The 18,785-nt window shown below is 39.0% G+C and overlaps 1 protein-coding gene across 1 annotated transcript in view; it reads right to left on the bottom strand.

Annotated features, from left to right (window-relative positions):
- Positions 1–1,233: 1,233 nt before the first annotated feature.
- LOC142072610 (uncharacterized) overlaps positions 1,234–18,785 on the bottom strand; it is a 28,411-nt gene continuing 10,859 nt past the window's right edge. Inside the window, exons 3-4 of the mRNA XM_075130042.1 lie at positions 15,480–15,531; positions 1,234–1,427 (exon numbers count right to left, since the gene is read on the bottom strand). Of these exons, the coding sequence (XP_074986143.1) occupies positions 1,234–1,427; positions 15,480–15,531 (246 nt within the window). The remainder of the gene's footprint in view (positions 1,428–15,479; positions 15,532–18,785) is intronic.

Genomic DNA, 18,785 nt, shown 5'->3' on the forward strand with positions numbered 1-18,785 from the left:
CCTTTGGGAGGCATATTAAAAATGCAATTTTATTCGGGTTGTGGCATTGTGTGTACCTTTTCTAATACAGAGGGGGGAGGCTAATGTACTTCCTCCATTATCTCCAGAGAGTGGCCTCAAAGGGTTGTTAGTTGCATATACTAGTTCAAACTAGATTCTCCAGGGATCAACTGACAAATAAATGCGTTTTGGATAAATAGCCTGGTTTTAAACTGTCTCAGGGCCTTCTTCATGTTCCAGCAAATGGACAGGACATCTGGTTCATGGAGGGCTCCAATCCTGAGGTCTCAGAAGGCTGTGTACTTGATCTGAGCTGAAGCTGTGATGAACTGGTAACCACAAGAAATCCCCTTGTGTGCGGGGATTGAAGGACGGCTCCTGCCAGCATTCATGTTAGGGTGATGTCTGGTAAGCTTATTAATGTGCATAAGTTCTTTTGTTGTTTTTAATATACCTTCTCTGTAGTGCTTTTTACCTCAAGGATAAAGTAAGCTTGCAAAGAAGTGCTGCCATGGTACCTTATAAATGTAGCAATTACACCTGTTAACTGTCTCTGAAGAGAAAGCGAGCAGGTGTCTTAGGGCAACCTGAAGGCAGGGAATATGCAGCCTTGAAATACCCATGTCTCCACCTTAGAGAGACAATAGTTGGGGAGCTGGAAGCCTGAGAATGCATGGCCCTGCTGGACCACTGAGGGGAAATACAGGGGGAATATATCACTAAACTCAGTTGTGCATCATCTCATAGATGATAACCGAAGAAGTCTCTGTATTAATTGTTAAGCTTGATGTGGTTTTTTTAAAAATATTTTTGTGAATAGTTTTTGTTAGAAATATGCACTTTTCAGTAGAGTAAAACTATTCATGAATTCAGGTCAAATTCCGCAAAAGCAGTTTTGGTTGAATAAGAACTGGAGAGAAAAAAACCGGAAAAAGCTTTATATCATGGAGTCAAGTGAATACTTGAGGTGCTCAGCTTTCATTTTTCAAAAAAAAAAAAAAGAATGAATTTCTAGCCTCCATAACTGAAGAGGAGAGTAAAAACGTGAAGACGAGGGCTGACTGAAAATTTTACATCAAAACTGTTTTTGACCAAAAACTGAGTTTTCAGCTAAACAGATTTTTTTGGTGAAAATCATTTGCTTTCTGTGAAACTTCTGATTTCCCAAAAAAACTGAACACCAGAATGTTCTGGTTTTGGCCAAAACCCCAACATTTCATTCTGGATATGCCATCAATATGTCTCATGGGAGTTGTAGTTTGGTTGCATCCTGGCCTCTTCTCCTTTGAGGGTCAGGCTCCCCACCTGAATTTCTTCTCTCATGATGTACGATGGCCATGTGACTTCCATGGTACACGATGTCCCCTCACCAAGAAGAAAGATGGTGGATGGTACATGGGAGATGCAGTCTGACAAGTGAGCCTGGTCTGTGGAGAATAAAGGGAGCGTGAGGCACTCAAACTACAACTCCTATGAGGCACTATGTTAGTCTGTATCCGCAAAAAGGAAAGGAGTACTTGTGGCACCTTAGAGACTAACCAATTTATCTGAGCATGAGCTTTTGTGAGCTACAGCTCACTTCATCGGAGCATTTTGGAATGTAGGTAATTCGGTTTACTGAATCTAAATATTTGCCCCAAAATTTGAAGTTTTCCATGGATCCTTCCCTTATCTTCTGCCCAGTTCTAGTGAACATTAAAGGCTCCAAAGCCAGAAGTCAAATAAAGTGAGTCCCGAATCTATTTTAAAAATCTTATGCCACTTCTGAGGCCTGACTCCTGACTTTTCCAATAATTGGGTTTGCCAACATTGCCTTCTGGCCCTTAAGCCCTGATCTGAAAAGCTACAGCCTGTCAGTGTACCTCTGTATGGGTGCAGGATTCTGCATGTGCAGAGCAGCTTGCAGCACTGGGGCATAAGTATGCAAAATGCCTTCTTGCTAGGCAGGGAGCACAGAACGGGGGAAAATATACTAGTAAAACTACCTGCTGCAAACTGTCTCACTGAAAATGTCAGCACTAAAGGACATGCCTAGTTCATGATATAACTGGTTACACTGATTTGTGCCACCACATACAGATTTTAAATATTTCATGACTGGTTTTGGATATACATCATTTTGATACCCATACTAGACAGTCAATAATTTCTTCCCCCAAAATCTTTCAAATGTAGACAGCATTTACAACTTCCTTGTTGTCTCTGCCCTGCACTCCTGTTATTGTCTGTTCCCTTCACTCTCACACAGGTAACTCCTCAACACTGTCACATGGCTTTCATGATACTAAGCTTGGCTAGTACAGTTGGGCCTGGGAGTTAACCCCTTTAGCTGCTCTGTAACACAAAGGAACTACTCAAAGGCTCAACTGTAACAAACATCACTGAAACCAGCTTCCCAGTCATGTAGTGAAGGATAACATGGGTAAATGGAGCTTACTCACATCTCCTTTTAGAAATAAGATATTTACTCACTTCTGTTCTCCTGTGATAAGCAAATCCTGGATGCAGAACTGCCACAAATGACATGCATATCTAGTGGTTGGTTATGTTCTAACACATCAGTCGCAGAACTGGGATGTCACCCTAGCCTAAGCCCAACTCAAAATAAGGGCATCTCTACTCATGCATCTTGCAACTTCCTTTACACTCCATGCAGATGAGTGCTTACTGCCAAAACAATTCCTGAATGGACGTCTGGGTGTGGTTGCTTTAACCAATCCTTATGGAATCCTTTGGACAAGATTCTCTGGCCCTGATTTTCAGATGCTAGGGCTGCTTTGTGACAATGTGGCAGCACAAAGCAGACAGCAATGTTCAGCAAATGCTATGGGCACTTCCATAGTCTAAAAATATCATCACCTCATGTCAGAGTGAGAAATATGAAAACAGAAGGGGTAAAGAAAAAGGTACCCATCAACTGATCTGTCATTTGGTAATTGAAAGCAACAGTATATTAAAAACAAACAAAATAGCCCAATTAAATCAGTGCTATAAAAAGTGTTTTGGGAGTATGGACAGATGAAGCAAAAGCAAAAATAACTCAATGCATTTTGTAACATCTTGGGATGTCCAGAAGGCAGCAAGAGTCTTTTTTCTCTCAGTTATTACAGCATGGTAGAAAACATGCTTCAATGGCCATATTTAAGAGGCTTATTGAGCAGATCTCAACGTATTCATCCCACCTAGGGTTTGCTAAAGGAGGGAAGGATATGCAAAGCGATACAGAAGATGAAGAAGGTCCCATCCTCCGTATGTTATGGAATAAGTGAGAAGGATTTCAAGACATATCACGGACCTAGAAGAGAGGCAATGGAGTAAGAAAGGGCAGTGAGCCACATATGCATTAGATTGTGGCTTACCACCCCAGACTACACTGGATGTGAGAATGCAGTGGGGATGTGCTACCCTGTGGCACCCAGGAAGGAGTTCTGGTTGACTGAACCAGTAGTCCTCTGAAGACTCTAGCTTGCTTTGCAGTGACAGCTACACCATCTGTGAGAAGGTGCAGTTTGTCCTTTGCACTGTGGGTCACCTTCCCTGTGAAGCCAGTCTGTTTTGGATTAGTGCTGACACTAACCATGTTATACTCATCTGTGCAGATGGGTAAAGGCCATAACCTGACCCAGAATGCAGGGGCAGCTGGTCATCAGAAGCTGATTGGCTAAGCCCCAGCTGTCTGCCACACTGTTGACATTAGGCTTCATTTTTCTATTGACCTGCATCTTGTGGAGTCATTTACACCTGTGTCAACGGAGTGTAAGTCTCTGCCAAATCAGAATGGTAACATTTTACTGTCAATTGGCACAGGTGAACAAGACTCAACAAGGTAAAAGGAAGTAGAGAATAGGGCCCATAATGTGGTATGCTGTACTGTAACAGTATGCAGTACCACCTATTACCGCCAGGGGACTCTCTGGAGGATGCAGTATTGGTTTCAGAATTTGGCTAGTGATGTCATCTACCTCTCAACACCTGGCTAATGTATGTGTCACTGAAATGAGTGGCAGCTTTGCTCCCTAGATAAAAAATGTTTATTCCCAAAAGTTCTTCACTTTTGTATTTGAATAGAAAAAGTGCTGATACAAAGCAATTTCTACCACTTCAATATATCAACCTTGAAAGTGGAACTTAAGAGCCTTATCTTCTCCGGATCATTCTCTTTGGACCTTGTACATCTTTAGAGCATTTTATAGCCTTTGTAGTCCGGTATATTGATGAAAACCCATGTAGGAAATATCAGTCAGACTCTGATGGTAACTTGTTTTTGTACTAATGCTATATAACTTAAAACACTTGACCCAAAATGCTAATTATAGGACACTGACAACTAATGTGTGTGAGATTACCACTCTGATTTCCAGTGCACACAATCGCCAAGCAGCCCACATATTAAAAGGGTGCTGGTGTGCAATACATCTTGTTCCAATTTTGTTTTGGATTCAGTAGTTCAACTTACTTTCATCAATACATTTATCTCTCTTTGAGACTGATATGCACAAATAGGAAAGATAGTGCTAGTAAAGTCACTTAAACTTTAAAAACTGGATGAAATGCCAATGCACGTTTCACTATTGAGATTATTACATAGGAAGTGGGTTGGGTGCTGTAGGCAAGCAGAAATCAAATCAAATAACTTACATAACTCCATGGCTGGTGATTTCCCATATTAAAACCATTTTTGTCAGGATGCAAAGGCAGTTGGGTAAGCCCCGCAGGCAACAGTCTTGAAGAAGAAATCGCTGTCATTTTCCACAGTCTCCAAAAAGGGATTTATCATGAATTTTTAACAGTGTTACAAAAGGAAGAACAGTGGGATAAATCTGGCAAAACATTGATCAATTTATGTATCCTTATTACAGGAGATGATTTTTAATTAGGGAAGCGAAGCACAACTGAATTAAAAATTGTGCCATTTCTTGAGCTTCTAAACAGTTAGAAAAAGATACAGTAGATTCAAAAAAAAACAAAAAACAAAAAACGGGGGAGGCATTTGTGAAAGACATTTTGCAGTATATAACATCTCTAGATCCTAAACTACCATTAGATTTATGACCTTCTGTTTGAACTATTGGTCTTTTCCCTTCTGATAAAAATGTTTTGATCATATGCCCATTAAAGTAACTGCATAGAATAACATCTGGCAATGTCCTAAATAACTAATTTAGCTATGGGCCTGGTATCACTTTTATTATTTCATTTTGACAAGGCAACACAACTTCACTGATTTGTTCTAGTTCATAAACTGGGTTTTTAAGGATTATACTGCTGAACTGATATTCTCATTATATTTTTCTAATACTCTGGTTTAACAATATGTTCAATTACTTCATGCTCTTTTAAGTTACTAGAAATTTCATTTAGTTAGTAGGTTAATATGGCAGAATAGGAACAAGGGGAGCACTTAAACATTTTGTCACTTTATTTTACACCTTGAGAAAATCCATTAATAAGTTTTATCAGATGTGCTATGGGCTTCTCTGGTTTAATTAATGTTATAAATAATGTTAATGAAGTTCTGATTCAGTAGGAAGTGAGCTTATAAACTGAACAAGAAATAAATTCAGCAGGAATTAGTAAATTCAGCAGTTAAACTGAATTGGTTAATAATTATATTCTGCACTTCTAACACCCTCTCATGTGAGGATCATAAAACAATTTACTAGCATTAATTAATGTCTATCAAACATATTTATAGGGCACCAGATCTTCACAACTCTCCACAAAGTAGGCAAGAATTGTTAGAGTAGAGTAAATGCTGAAAACTGCTAATGTTTTAAAACTGCTTCAGCCACACTCGTACTCCTGTTGTGAGATTTTTCTGTGAACATTTGAGCAATCAAATTTGAATGAAACAATGTTAGTAGAAAGTAAAGCTGGTCATTTTTTTTTATTTCCCATGGAAAATTTCAAGGAAAATAAGAAAAAATAATTTTCAACATCTTTTACAGAAAACTTTTATTTTTCAAAATAAAATAAAACCCCAGAACATTTTAATCTAAAATCCAAAATGTTTTGCTTTGGAAATGTGACTGTGATACCTCATAGGTGGTATAATTTGGGTGCCTTGTACTCCCATTTTCCTCAATAAACGAAACTCAGTCATTGGACTACATCTCCCATGATGCACCACAGTATCCCTTCTTGGTGGGGGAGGCAGTGTGTCACGTAAGTCCCATGGGAGTGTATCAGAGGAGACAAAGTCTGTCTGGAGGACCTGATCCATAAAGGAGAATCAAACTAAAATTCCCATGCAGTACTTATAGCGGCATATCCAAATCAAAATGTTTTGGTTTTGGCAAAATGTTTTCAGTTTGGCCAAAACCAAAAACTTGGGTTTTGGGGCTGTTGGTTTTTGATGAAAAATTGAAATTTTCCACAGAAAGTCATTCTCACTCAATGAGTTTTTTGTCAAAAACCCAACTTTGCATCAAAATGAGTTTCAGTGGAAACTTTTCAACCAGCCCTTGTAGAAAGCAAATTTCAAAGTCACATATGTGAACAGTTCTGAAATCACATTTTAAATTCACATTTCTGAGAAGTCACATCAGAAATTACTTGCTGAGGTCACTGAGAGACTAAGTGCCAGAGCTGGAAACAGAGTCCAAGACTCCTAGGCCCCTAGTTCCCTTCTCTAACCACAAAGTAGGCTCTTAAGAAAGACATGGTAATTATAGAACTACTTAAAAAAAATAAAATAAAGTACCATGGCTATAATCATTTGAAACTATATCAATATGCTCTTCCTATACTTTTGTAAGGTCTGGACACCTCAAATATCAGAAAGAAGTATTACAACATACGCTGTATGTAATAGAAATGATTAAGGATGAAAGCAGAATAAAGGCAAAAGTATTCCTGCAAGCTGCAAAGTTCACACTCTAGATTTCAGGTAGTTGGGCACAATCATAAATGTTTTTATATTTGACATGCTGATTTATGGAGAGAAAGAGAAAACCAGATAAATTAAAATCAATAGACTTGGATATGCAGAGTAGCACTAGACAGTTTTAGATGTGCACTGTGACTTGCAATAGAAGAAGCATTGATTTGGTAACTTAGAAAGCAAAACCTTGTAAAAACCAGTTGAGGCAGAAACTTGAAAATCTGTAATTCTTCAGAGAGTGCTACCTCAACCAGTATAAAAACTAGGCCACTACCACGACTTTGATGGATGGAATTTCAGATTATTTTAAATGTCATCCAATTTGTGCTAAGATTGCTAAATAGCATTCTTAGTGCTGGTTATACTGTACTAATGGAGAATGCAGGTATCATGAATTTGTCTCTGGCATATCTTAATTGGCGATATTTTTCTGTTAGCCTTCCTGTCCTTTTTCTTAGATATTTTCTTCAGCAAAGAAAACACTTTACTAAAATAATTATACCAAAAAAGTAACAAACGTCAAAATAAAGGCAACTATTAGGCAACAGAAAATACATGTAACTTGTAATTTATACGTTTTGAAGTGCAGACAAAACTGGTTTTTGAGAAACTGACAAAATACTGCCAATCTCCAATGAACAAGCCCAATTTTATTATTATAATTTTTAAAAAATGTGGTATTTTTCAAAGAATGTACTTAACTCTAGGCAATCTCGTTGTGTAGGGCCACCTTATTTAACATGCTTTTCAATATGATCCCTTTAAAGACATTAACAGTGACTGGAGCCTCGGGCATACAGAGTGAAAAAGCTCTCGGTGGGAAAGCTACCAATCAACTAGTTGGTATTCACTGTTCAGAAGATCAACTGGAAGTCACCTGCTGAATGGAATAACCAACCCCTAAATAGCTGAATCTAATCCATTTTGCTGACAAATATATTATTAAACAATCTACAAAAATCTCTACCTAGTATGAACAGATAAACTGCCAGTGGTCATTCATAATCGGTGTGAAATAGCATCTCAATTTGCCAGTAGCGTATTTGCACTCAAACAGAAAACAAATTAACAGGACATGATTTTTTTTAAATACTGCACTCCAAATATGAGCGTATGTTTCTTGTATCTTATTACCTGCACATAATATTCTAATTGTCCTTAGTTTTACACAGTGGTGCAAGTAGAAATCATGTCTTGCCGGTACGCTGTACTCGTGGGAGGGACACAAATGAGGGGCACATGACCCCCCCATGTGACTTTTCCCCACCCTGCCCCCAGCTCGGGACACCCATGCCCTCCGTGTCCTCTCCCCATGATCTATATCCATCCCACATTACCTGTGGATGGGAGGGCTCTGTCCTCTTCCCACTGTGCCAGAGATGTCCGCTGTACAGACCCCAGGCAGGAGAACTCAGAAGACGCAGCTGCATGGAAGGGCTGGTTGCTGGGCTGCGTGCAGTCCCCTCCTGTGTCTTTCCAGTGTGCTGTACCAGCAACAAATATCTTACCGGAATGGTGTACCGGATTGTACCACCATACTTTCACCACTGGTCTTACATCTGGGCTCTCTACTTAAAGTTGTTTTTTTTTTAATCAATGACTCACACATTCAAAACAGTGCAAAGATTTTTCACTTTAAATACATTTTTTACATGTATTATTTGTTGGACTTTTAGGGCCTCTCCTTTTCTGCTCTCTATCTTTTGATTATTACTAACTGCCTTAATGCTGGACAGAATGAAAAGTGGGAGGATTTGTCCTTGGGTGCTGTGAGCTGTGGTTTGTCTGTTACATGCTGAGGGTATGTCTACACTGCAATTCAACACCCACAGTCAGCCCGTGCCAGCTGACTCAGACTTGCAGGATTCAGGCTAAAGGGCTGTTCAACTGCAATGTAGACATTTGGGCTTGGGCTACAGCCTGAGCTCTGGGACCCTCCCCCCTCACAGGGTCCTAAAGTCCAGGCTCCAGCCTGAGCCCAACCATCTACACCACAGTTAAACTGCCCTTAGCCTGAGCCCCACAAGCCCAAGTCAGCTGGCATGGGCTAGTCATGGATTTTTAATTTCAGCATGGCCATTCCTTTAGCAGGAGTGGCATGTGTCTTCACTGAGGGAAAAGAATGGATGTCAGTGCTTGTTGAAGAACTGACAGCACTACTGGTAGAGGGAGAAGTTATGTCCCACTCTTCACACTGGCAGAAAGGAGGACGGGGACTTAAGGTGCTCCTTACACCAATGTGCCATACTGTAATTTCATGTGCACAATGGAGCGCAGGCTCCACATAGCCACTATGCCCAATACCTTATGAAGGTCGGGGGGAGCTTCACCTGGGGGTGAAGCTACATGAGCCTGTTGGGAGCACATGCTGAGCTGGGTATATACCTTCACAGTTTACTGTCACCCCAGAGTCTGAGTCACAGTCTCCCTCCGTGGCTGCTGCAGGGGCAGTGCACGGGGGGCATGGATCAGTGATCATGTTGCACTCCTTCAGTATCTGGCCTGGGCCGGAGAAGCTAATTATCCAAATTCGGATCAAATTCGGTGATGAATTCTGATCACATGGCGCCTGAGACACGTTGTGCATACACTAAGAAGAAGTGTAGCAACACACTGTCCCTTGCCTGGGGCTAGACTATAGTGCATGGTCTAGCCATTAGTGATTGGATTACGCTACTCCTAGTCATCTCACTGTTACCTTGTGCTTCTCCATCAGTTGTGCTCACCTGTTGTCTCTCATCTTATACTTAGATCGTGAGCTCTTTGGAGCAGAGGCCAACTTTTCATTATATGTGTGGACAGTGCCTAGCACTAGTGGAGGTGTCTTGATCCTGACTGGGGTCTTTAGTTCCTACTGCAGTGCAGATAACAATGAAGAATGTGTCAAATGAAGGGATGGTAGGGAGGAGGGACTAAAAGGAAAAGAACCAGAAACATGATTTGTGACCTTGAAACAGCCACATTGGAGTGGATTGTTGACAGTGAAATAATTGGATATCCTAGGCCTCCACTGAGCCGAGGCTACCAATTACTGTTAAACCTGCTGTGCTAGGGGATTGCATTATTTTCACATTAAAATACCAGTCACTTTAGTTGGATACTTAATTTCTTATCCTGCCCTCAAAAAATGTCTGTTGTTGATGGTTGCCATGTAAAACATCTAGGGCTATACATCTTTACTGTTGTCACTTTACTGCACTCTGAGCTATCTGAACCTTTACGTCGGAGCCTTTCTTCACCTTGACACCTGCACTTTTGGACCCCTCTGACTGATAATTGGCTATAGTCTTACAAAGGGCATCAACTGAACTTTTCTGTCTGGCTACTTCAAAGGGTATTTATTACATTAAAACATCTCTCTTCCTAATTGACAGCCTGCGTAAATGAACTGTCAGCCACGCAAAGGAGACTACTAGGGATCAGAGTGGATTCTGACAGAGGGGGTGCTCCTGGCTGAAGTAAAACCCTGCCCTAATCCTTGGTAAAAGGTTAACCCCATATTCAATGTTATCCATATCTAGATTAGCTGTGTGTTAAGATTAATTAGCTCCAAATTTGGGTTTTTGCCTGGAGATTTGTGTTCAAAATGTATTTCAGTTCATTATTCAATGTTTATGACTAAATCCATGGTATTTTCTAACTTGATGGCCATTGTTTTGTATGCCTACCTTGCATTCCTTTTTATTTCATTATGATACAATGTTGCAAGATCTGCCTAATCTCTCAGGCTTTGAGAAGAAAGAAGGCTAAAGATGATGTAAATGGGCTAAGAATGATCGTGGCAATTTGTTGCTTGATAAGTTGATGGGAAAGGAAATGCTTGTTTGTTTAGTACTATATTTTGTGTATTTATTGCGTCCATGCATAGAGAAAGAGAGAGGAAAAGGTATATTCTATGTGTCTGTTTGAACAGATGAAACCTGTGCTCTCCAATCTGCTGCATATTGGTTTTTGGGTTGATTTTAAAAAGTTGGGTTTTGACATATAAATGGTCTTGAGAGTTCTAAGACTTCCTCTCTTCCTGTAACCTACTACTACAGCTGTGGTCAGCAGAGGTGCCTGAGCTGAAACCCAGTTGGGATAAGAGAAGGCAGCTAGTTGAGTGTTCTCCATTAGAGGTCTATGTTTTGGAACTTGTTTGTCAGAAACAGCCCTTGTTTGCTAACCTTGAGGGTGCAGTGCAGGGCCTGCCTTTTTTCCCTGGCCCATGAGATGGCTGTCTAGTAGTGGTGGAGTGAGGATTCTTTGGAGAGTTGGATTTTCTTTTTTATGTATGTTGTTGCTAGGTTATTTGATGTGATTGGGGGTAACTGATGGGTCTGTTTTAGTGATTGTCAAAGGCTCCCAGAACATGAGATGGGTGCATTTTGGTTGCAGAGCTGTAAAAAAAAACAAAATAAATGTTTAAACACTGTACCATGGAATGTCTTCATCCCAGCATTTAAAAGACGGATGCCACATGGGCTGTGCAATGGCCAGATGGAAGAATGCAATGATTTCCGTCTAAATATCAAGTGTCATGAAAGGCAAAAGATACAGGGAATAAAACCTGGCCTGTTTTTTCCCCCTTTTGACACAGTGTTTGTCATGCTGTATGGTTAAGGCTGAGTTGAGTTTTGTCCTTATCACAGAAATTCAACCTTTTTGTTTGCTGGAAAAATACATGGTATCCTCCCCAAATTTTAGCACGTATTTTCTGAGTTAAAATGCACTGAAATCTCATGTACTGGCAATATTTAAAGAAGCTTTTAAGGATTAATATTTTTGTATTTATTCCTTCCTAACTGAAAGTTTATGCTTTAGCATAAAGAAGAATAATGATCTAAAGAGAATTCCACAAAGAATGTCCTCTCTCAAAATGGCCACAATTGCCTATTGCTGTCAATATGACCAGGGCAATAGCCTACCCTCAACTGAAGGTAATCTATAGCCTCAGTCATTTAGAAACTTTCAGATTAGAAGACAAAATCAGGAAGTGAGAGGGTTTACGTCCTATTGCCAGTTAAAAAGCCTTCACAAGCAATGGACAGTCAGGCCTTCCTGTCCACATATCTTGATTTTTAAGGACTCCGTTAGGGTCACTGGTTTTATATTTTTGTTTTAGCTTTTCAAGACAGATGTTCATTCTTTTTCCCTCCCATCACCATGATTCTCTTTTGTGTCATGGTGCGTCTGAAAAAAGCCATCCTTCATCATCTAATGCTTCAGAGATAGTGGAGTCACACACATGATTTTTAAATCACCAAGATGTCAAAAGAAAAATTGCAAGGCAACTACAACAGTTTCCTGTATTAACTTGTCTAAGATTCTTCAGTGCCTGGAGGAAAGAATTATACTGATGGTCTTCAGGGGATCTCCACTTCAGCTCTCTCTAGTTTGTGGTTTCAGGTTAAAGGGGCTGGCAAATCTCCGTGGAGTTGTTATTTAGAGAGAGAAGCAAGAAAGAGAAATGTGCTGGGGTAGCTGATAAAAAGGTTGCATCATACAGGGAAAGCAAAAAAGGAATTAGAGTGTAAAAAAAGAAAATTAATAGCTCTAAGGGTAAATAGCTAAATTCTGAAATAAACGAGATAATGTAGGTAGCTGGAGAGAGGCTAAAAATAGAAATGTGATAATAGTGTGAATAGGGAAAATATAAAACAGGGCAGAAATAAAAAATAAGGAAGTTAAAAATGAAAAGTAAAAATGTGATAAAAGAATCTAGAGGAGGGCAGGTTCAGTATATGCATTTTAAATAACCAGGTGGAAAGCGAGGTACATAACACCTTTGACACTAACAACAAAGCAGAGGAAGCTGAACCCGTCTCCCCCCCCCCCCCCCCTTGAGTATGACAGTATAACACTGTAGAGGAAAAGATTTAAATAGCCATTTTCGATTTGTCTGTATACTCTTCTGAGCCAACGGCCTCATTGCTTATACTTTCCTGTAAGCTCTTCCCGTTTAATGCAATGTTACTTACAATTCACTGAAAGAAAGAGGCCACATTTTGTTACACATTGTATACATTCTATAGTTTCCTTGTAATTGCAAGGTTTTTTTCTTTGTGGATTGCTTTTGTATTTACTAAATATAGCTTTGCTTTCCCTAAACTTATTTTGCTAGGCTGACACGCTATCAATAGTAACAAATATATTGGTACAAAGAGAAACCATCAAGACTCATAAAACCACTAATGAGCCTGTTTCCTGGCTTAAATGTAATGCAGTGAAGGTACTGAAAGAACAAATGCTTCAGTCTTTAAAAAATATTTTGCTTTTAGTAATCCATTTTGCATTTGTGTTCCTAAAAACATTTAGCGTATGCTTAATTTGGTTTCAAAGGACTTATTTCACTATAAAAATTGCTATGATTCATCACTTCAGGTGAAATATTTCCCCTCTGTACAAAACAGGGGATTTCATTTAATGAGTCCAAATTAAAAGTGAGCAACAGAATTAATATATTTTAAATGTACATCTCATTTATATTCTTAGTGTAGAGAAGATCCATACAATTTTTATTAACTAAAGGTTGGCTAGTTATGAAAGTGGCAATGTACATACATATAATGTCCTGTTACGAAGTGCGCTTGGAATGAGGGGTTCTTGGTTTGATCTGATTTTTATATCAGAGATCAAATTTCATTGAATCAAACAGACTTTGGTGGAACATCTTAATTTTGATAATTCCATTTTAAACTCAGCTGATGAATTTTTGATCAGATCTGAGAAGGAATAAAACACTGTCTCCAATGTGATGTCACCTTGGAAGAGAAGTCCTGGACATGTCTTGAACTGAACTCTTATAAAGGCAACACATGAATATATTCTGATCTCTTGCAATGTGAAATTCCATATCAGCACACGCTTCCCTAAAAACCCCTGCTTGTCCTCCATTCTCATGAAACTCATCTTGGATACCTCTAACTGCCTCATTTCCATTGATCTTGGTGGGGTTTTTTTTTTTTTGGTATCCTGAAGAAGGAGAAGTTCACAGAAAAGCCACAAGTATAATTAAAGAATTAGAAAACATGTCTTATAGCATTAGATGGCTCTTCAATCTAGCAGAGGAAGGTATAACATGACACAGTGGCTGGAAGTGGAAGCTAGACAAATTCAGACTGGAAATAAAGGCATATATTTTTAAGACTGAAAGTGGACCAACTTCTCCATCAGTGATAATTTTTGAATCAAGACTAGATGTTTTCTAAAAGATATACTCTAGGAATTATTTCTGGTGAAGTTCCATGGCCTGTGTTACAGAGGAGGTCAGACTGGATAATCACAATGATCCCTTCTGGTCTCTGAATCTCTGATATTTATTACTAATGTCAGCAATTTTCTCCACAATTTCTCCATATACATGAAAACTGATGAAAAATATTTCCATCAATAATAATCTAAATTTACGGATAGTCAAAATAAGAAAAATGCTGCTTGAGAATTTATTAGAGTTTAACTTCAGGATGTTTATTCTGTATATTTTGACATGTGAGGTTGACAATTTGTGTTTGAACAGTTATAAAGCTTTAACTTTTGGAATCTGAACATCTGTCATTAAATAATTGTCCCAGTATTTGGTTTGCCCTGCCATAATTGCCTGCAACTGTGAAATTTAAATAGATTTGAAAAAAAAAAGCTTAAATATAAACATCAATAGAATCTGTCAAAATTATATATATAAAAAATTGATTCTGCCAAGTTTACTCATAGTGATGAATGCAAGAGTGGTGGTGAGATGTGCTGTAAATAAAGAAAAGACGATCATAGCTCATGGTGTGAATCCAGGCCCTCGCTCAAGCCAGCTGGGAATTACTTTAGCTGTCTCCCTCGCCTGGTTTTACTAGTGTTCAAGCACTGGTGGTCAATTCCCAAATTGGGCTACTGAATGTCTGGCAGCATGTAGCAATATTCAGAGCAGTGGTAGGCTCTCAAATCTGAAGGCTTAAATTAAATGGGGCTTCTGAGTCTGAAATGATTCCTTCCCCTCTAGTTTTGGTTTTGTAAAATTAAAATGTGACTGAGATCTTGCAAACCTAAAGCCACCTTCAGTTTTGCCTATAATCCAAACCTACCTTCAGCACCAGGAGATTTTAAGTCTGCTCGTCTACCACTCTTGCCTTCTTGTTGACTTCAGCAGGCTTTGGATCAAGCCCTGAAAGCATTTTCTTTGTTTGAGGACTAAAACCTCTGCCTCTTGCCAAGATTGCTAATTAAAACTCTTAATCAGATACATGTATTTTCTTAGGAAAATATCATCATGAAGCAGGCCAACGACAACAACATTCTTGCTATTGGCAAGGATGCACTTCAACAGGGTAAATAACTCAGATGCACTTTAAATTTAATTATGAAATTTTTTTACAAACTTCCTGCTGTAGCTTAATTTTTACTGACAGCTAATAACTGTAATCTAAGAACACTGCCTGCTTTGATTTTTATTAACTTGCAGCAGATAAGAAGAATGGGCATATTATTACAACATCGCAAATATCTGAAAGTAAAGCAGTCTTCATAAAAATACTACAGCACGCTACAAAAATGGTCCAAACCACTGCTACTTATAGTAGTGAGTCCGCGTTATGGCTCAACGTGTTTTTAATGAAAATGCACATACTTTGCTCAGCAATCTGAATGTCTGAAAATCGAAAGAGCATATCTGTGCTAACCTGTGAAAAATTTGACATGCAATTTAGATTGAGACCTTCAAGTCTATGCATCTGAGTCAATGAGCTCAAGCTGGAATGATTGGAACTAGATTCAGATCACCCCAAAGTCTGAAGGTGTTCTTATTTGTGGATTTGGTTTGGCTTATTAGAGATGGATTAGCTGTGATATTTGGACCTGGCTCCAAATGTCCTCAAAACATAGGTATTTGGCTCCCTGTATTTGGTTTGAGCCCATTTCTACAGTTAGTGTTTCTGAGCCTTGTCCTAATGTCAGCCATCTTGCTGCACAGAGTGCGGTCATCTGTGACCCTGACAGTAGGGAAGGCCAAAGAACAGCAAGAGCCTAATTTTTTGGAAGTGCTAACTACACAAATCCAGTTAACAACATCAGTGGAATCTGAGAATACTCAGCACCTCTGAAAATCTGGCCGCATGAGACTGAAATAAATTTCCCTTCTTCTTCATATTGGTTTAGCAAACACTTCTTGTGTACTCTAATCTAGAGACACTTTCCGCTGGAGCAGAAACAAAGAAACAGGGCAGTCACAGTCTGCAGCTATACAGAGAAGAAGAAAGTTTATCTCATTTCTGTACATAGTTCTGTTAATAATAATAATAGGTTATCTTGACACCAGTTTGCTCAACAGTAAGATACCATGTGGCATCAGAAGTGGAAAGCATAGTGTGCTAGAAGACCGAGTAAGGGAGGTAACTTTGATATGGCTGCTACAGAGCTTGTGTAATTGGAAGTAACTCCCCCATCAGCCCTGAAAATAAAGGGAAATGCCTGGAAAAGGTTCAAACAGCAATTTGAGCTGTATATGAAAGCTACAGGGACAAATAAATTGGAGGATGAACAAAAGATTGCTCTGCTCTTAGCAGTGGCAGATGCAGAAGCCCTACATATACACAAAACACTCCATACAGATGGTAGTGGAGAGAGAGAGAGAGAAAAAAACTTTGAAGACATAATGAAAATGTTTGAGGATCACTGTGTTCTTGGGAGGGTGGGGGGGAGAGTTACGAGAGAGAGAGAGAAGCTCAGGATGAGAATGCAGAATGAAGAGGAAATAATAGAAGAGTTTGTCACAGACTTAAAACTAAAAAGTCAGTCCTGTGAATATGCAATATTAAAACACATCCCCAGAACAATCTGGTTTTTAGAGGAGAAACAATAAAAAAAAGTCAGTGAACGGCTACTAAGGTTATTAAGGAAGATGGATCTGACACAAAAGGGCAATTTGTATATGCCAAGCAGCAGAACAAACACACACAAATAAAAAGTCTAGTGCATGACTGGGCTTATGATAGCTAAACCAACAAGGGAAAAGTTCAAAGAAATTAAACTGGCCAAGGACAAAAACATGGAAACATGGAAAGCAGGAAACAATGCCAACAATGTGGCAACCAGCATGAGAATAGGAAATGCCCTGCATTCTGGCAAATCTGTAGAAACTTTAATAAGCCCAGCAATTATGCTAAAATGTGCAGAAAAAGCAGGAAGTGCTTGTATTAACTAAAGAAGGGGATTCTTCAAGTGAAGAAAAAGAGGTGTTCTTATGCACAATAATGGAGGAGGCTGAAAAGTGAAAAGATTAGCTAATTAAAATGTACACAAATAGCACATGAGATATACAATATAGACACTGGGGCACAAGTAAATATAATTAAAACTGAACTAGACTGGTGTAAAGAGCACATAATTAGGGAAGAATAAAAGGTGCCTGTGAAAAACTATAATGGAGGAACAATCCCAGTGTTGGGAGCGTGCACACTGATGCTTAAATACAAAGGGAAAATGATAAACAAGAGTTTGTGCTACTATTCAGAGGCAAGCAATCAGTCATGGATGTGCCTATGTATGAGGTGCTTGGTCTCATTAAAAGGATGTCTATAACAAAGAGACAGAAAGCCAACATAGAACTAGAGATGAAAATATTATTAGTGTCATATGAAGATGTACCACAGGAAATGATGCCTTCCAGTGACATACAAGATATACTTAAGAGAAGATGCCAAACCTGTTGAACATGCTACAGTAAAAGTTCCACAAACCTTAAGAAAGAGGCTAGGAGAAGAGCTGCAAAACCTGACAGCAAATGGTTTCATCTGGAGAATAGAAAAATCACAACCGAGTATACTCCTTAGTAATTGTAGAGAAAAAAGAAAAGAGGGGGAGGGGAAACTACTCTTGTGTATGGACCCTAAGGAGCTGAACAAACACATAAAAAGAGAACACTTCCACTTGCCGACACAAAGTGAACCGTTGTCTGCGATGGCAGGATCCAAATTCTTCAGCGAATTAGATGCATTGGCAGGATTTTGGCAGGTGCCCTTAGACACTGAGAGCTCCAAGATGTGCACTTTCACCACACCATTTGGCAGATTCTGTTTCCTAAGACTGCATTTCAGAATGTTCAGCTCCAGAGGTCTTTCTTTGTACAATGAGCCAGATGCTTGAGGGTCTAGCAGGTGTGAAAGTGTGCATTTATGACATAGTAATCTGAGTCACCACTGGTACTGACCGTCAGGAATGACTGAAGAGAGTACTGGAAATCGTGAGAGCTAATAATCTTAAACTGAATAAGCAATGTCCATTTCAAACAATGGAAATAACATACTTGGGAGAGAGACTGACCTCCAAGGGGAATCTTGCCCAATGAATGAAAGGTTCAAGCAATACTGAACATGTCAAGACCTGAAGACAAAAAGGGAACTCGAAGGCTGCTAGATGTTTGGAATTATGTCTGCAAATTCCATTTTTCCATAAATCTTTCCATAAATTTCCGTTTTTTACAATGAAAAGTGCTTTTTAATGTTTGGTCTTTCCCAATGCTGAGCTGAGTGAAACGGGCATAATTTTGTTAAAAGAAAATAAACTTTAATTTTTCTCTGACTTTTTCATACCATGAACTTTTATTGGATATCCTATTTTTAAAAAAAATTAAATGGAATTCTGAATAACTTCCTATCAAAACATTGAGCAACAAAATTAAAGGTTTTAGAGTTTGATAATTTTATAAAAGGTTTTGTGAAACCTAGAAATGTTAACTTTTTTCCCCCACATACATTCTATATTGCAAAAATGGTAAATACTAACAGCTTTTCTTCCAGTTGTCAAGGTATTGGATCATCCAAAATGGCATTATGATAGAAACATTTATTTCCAGTTTAAACTCCACTAAGGGATCAAAAATTATTAAGGCTTAAAGTGCAGTCCTGCTTTGAAAAGTGACTCTATCAATGGCATTGCA

This window comes from Caretta caretta, chromosome 6 (assembly GCF_965140235.1).
Source record: "Caretta caretta isolate rCarCar2 chromosome 6, rCarCar1.hap1, whole genome shotgun sequence".
Taxonomy (NCBI): domain Eukaryota; kingdom Metazoa; phylum Chordata; order Testudines; family Cheloniidae; genus Caretta; species Caretta caretta.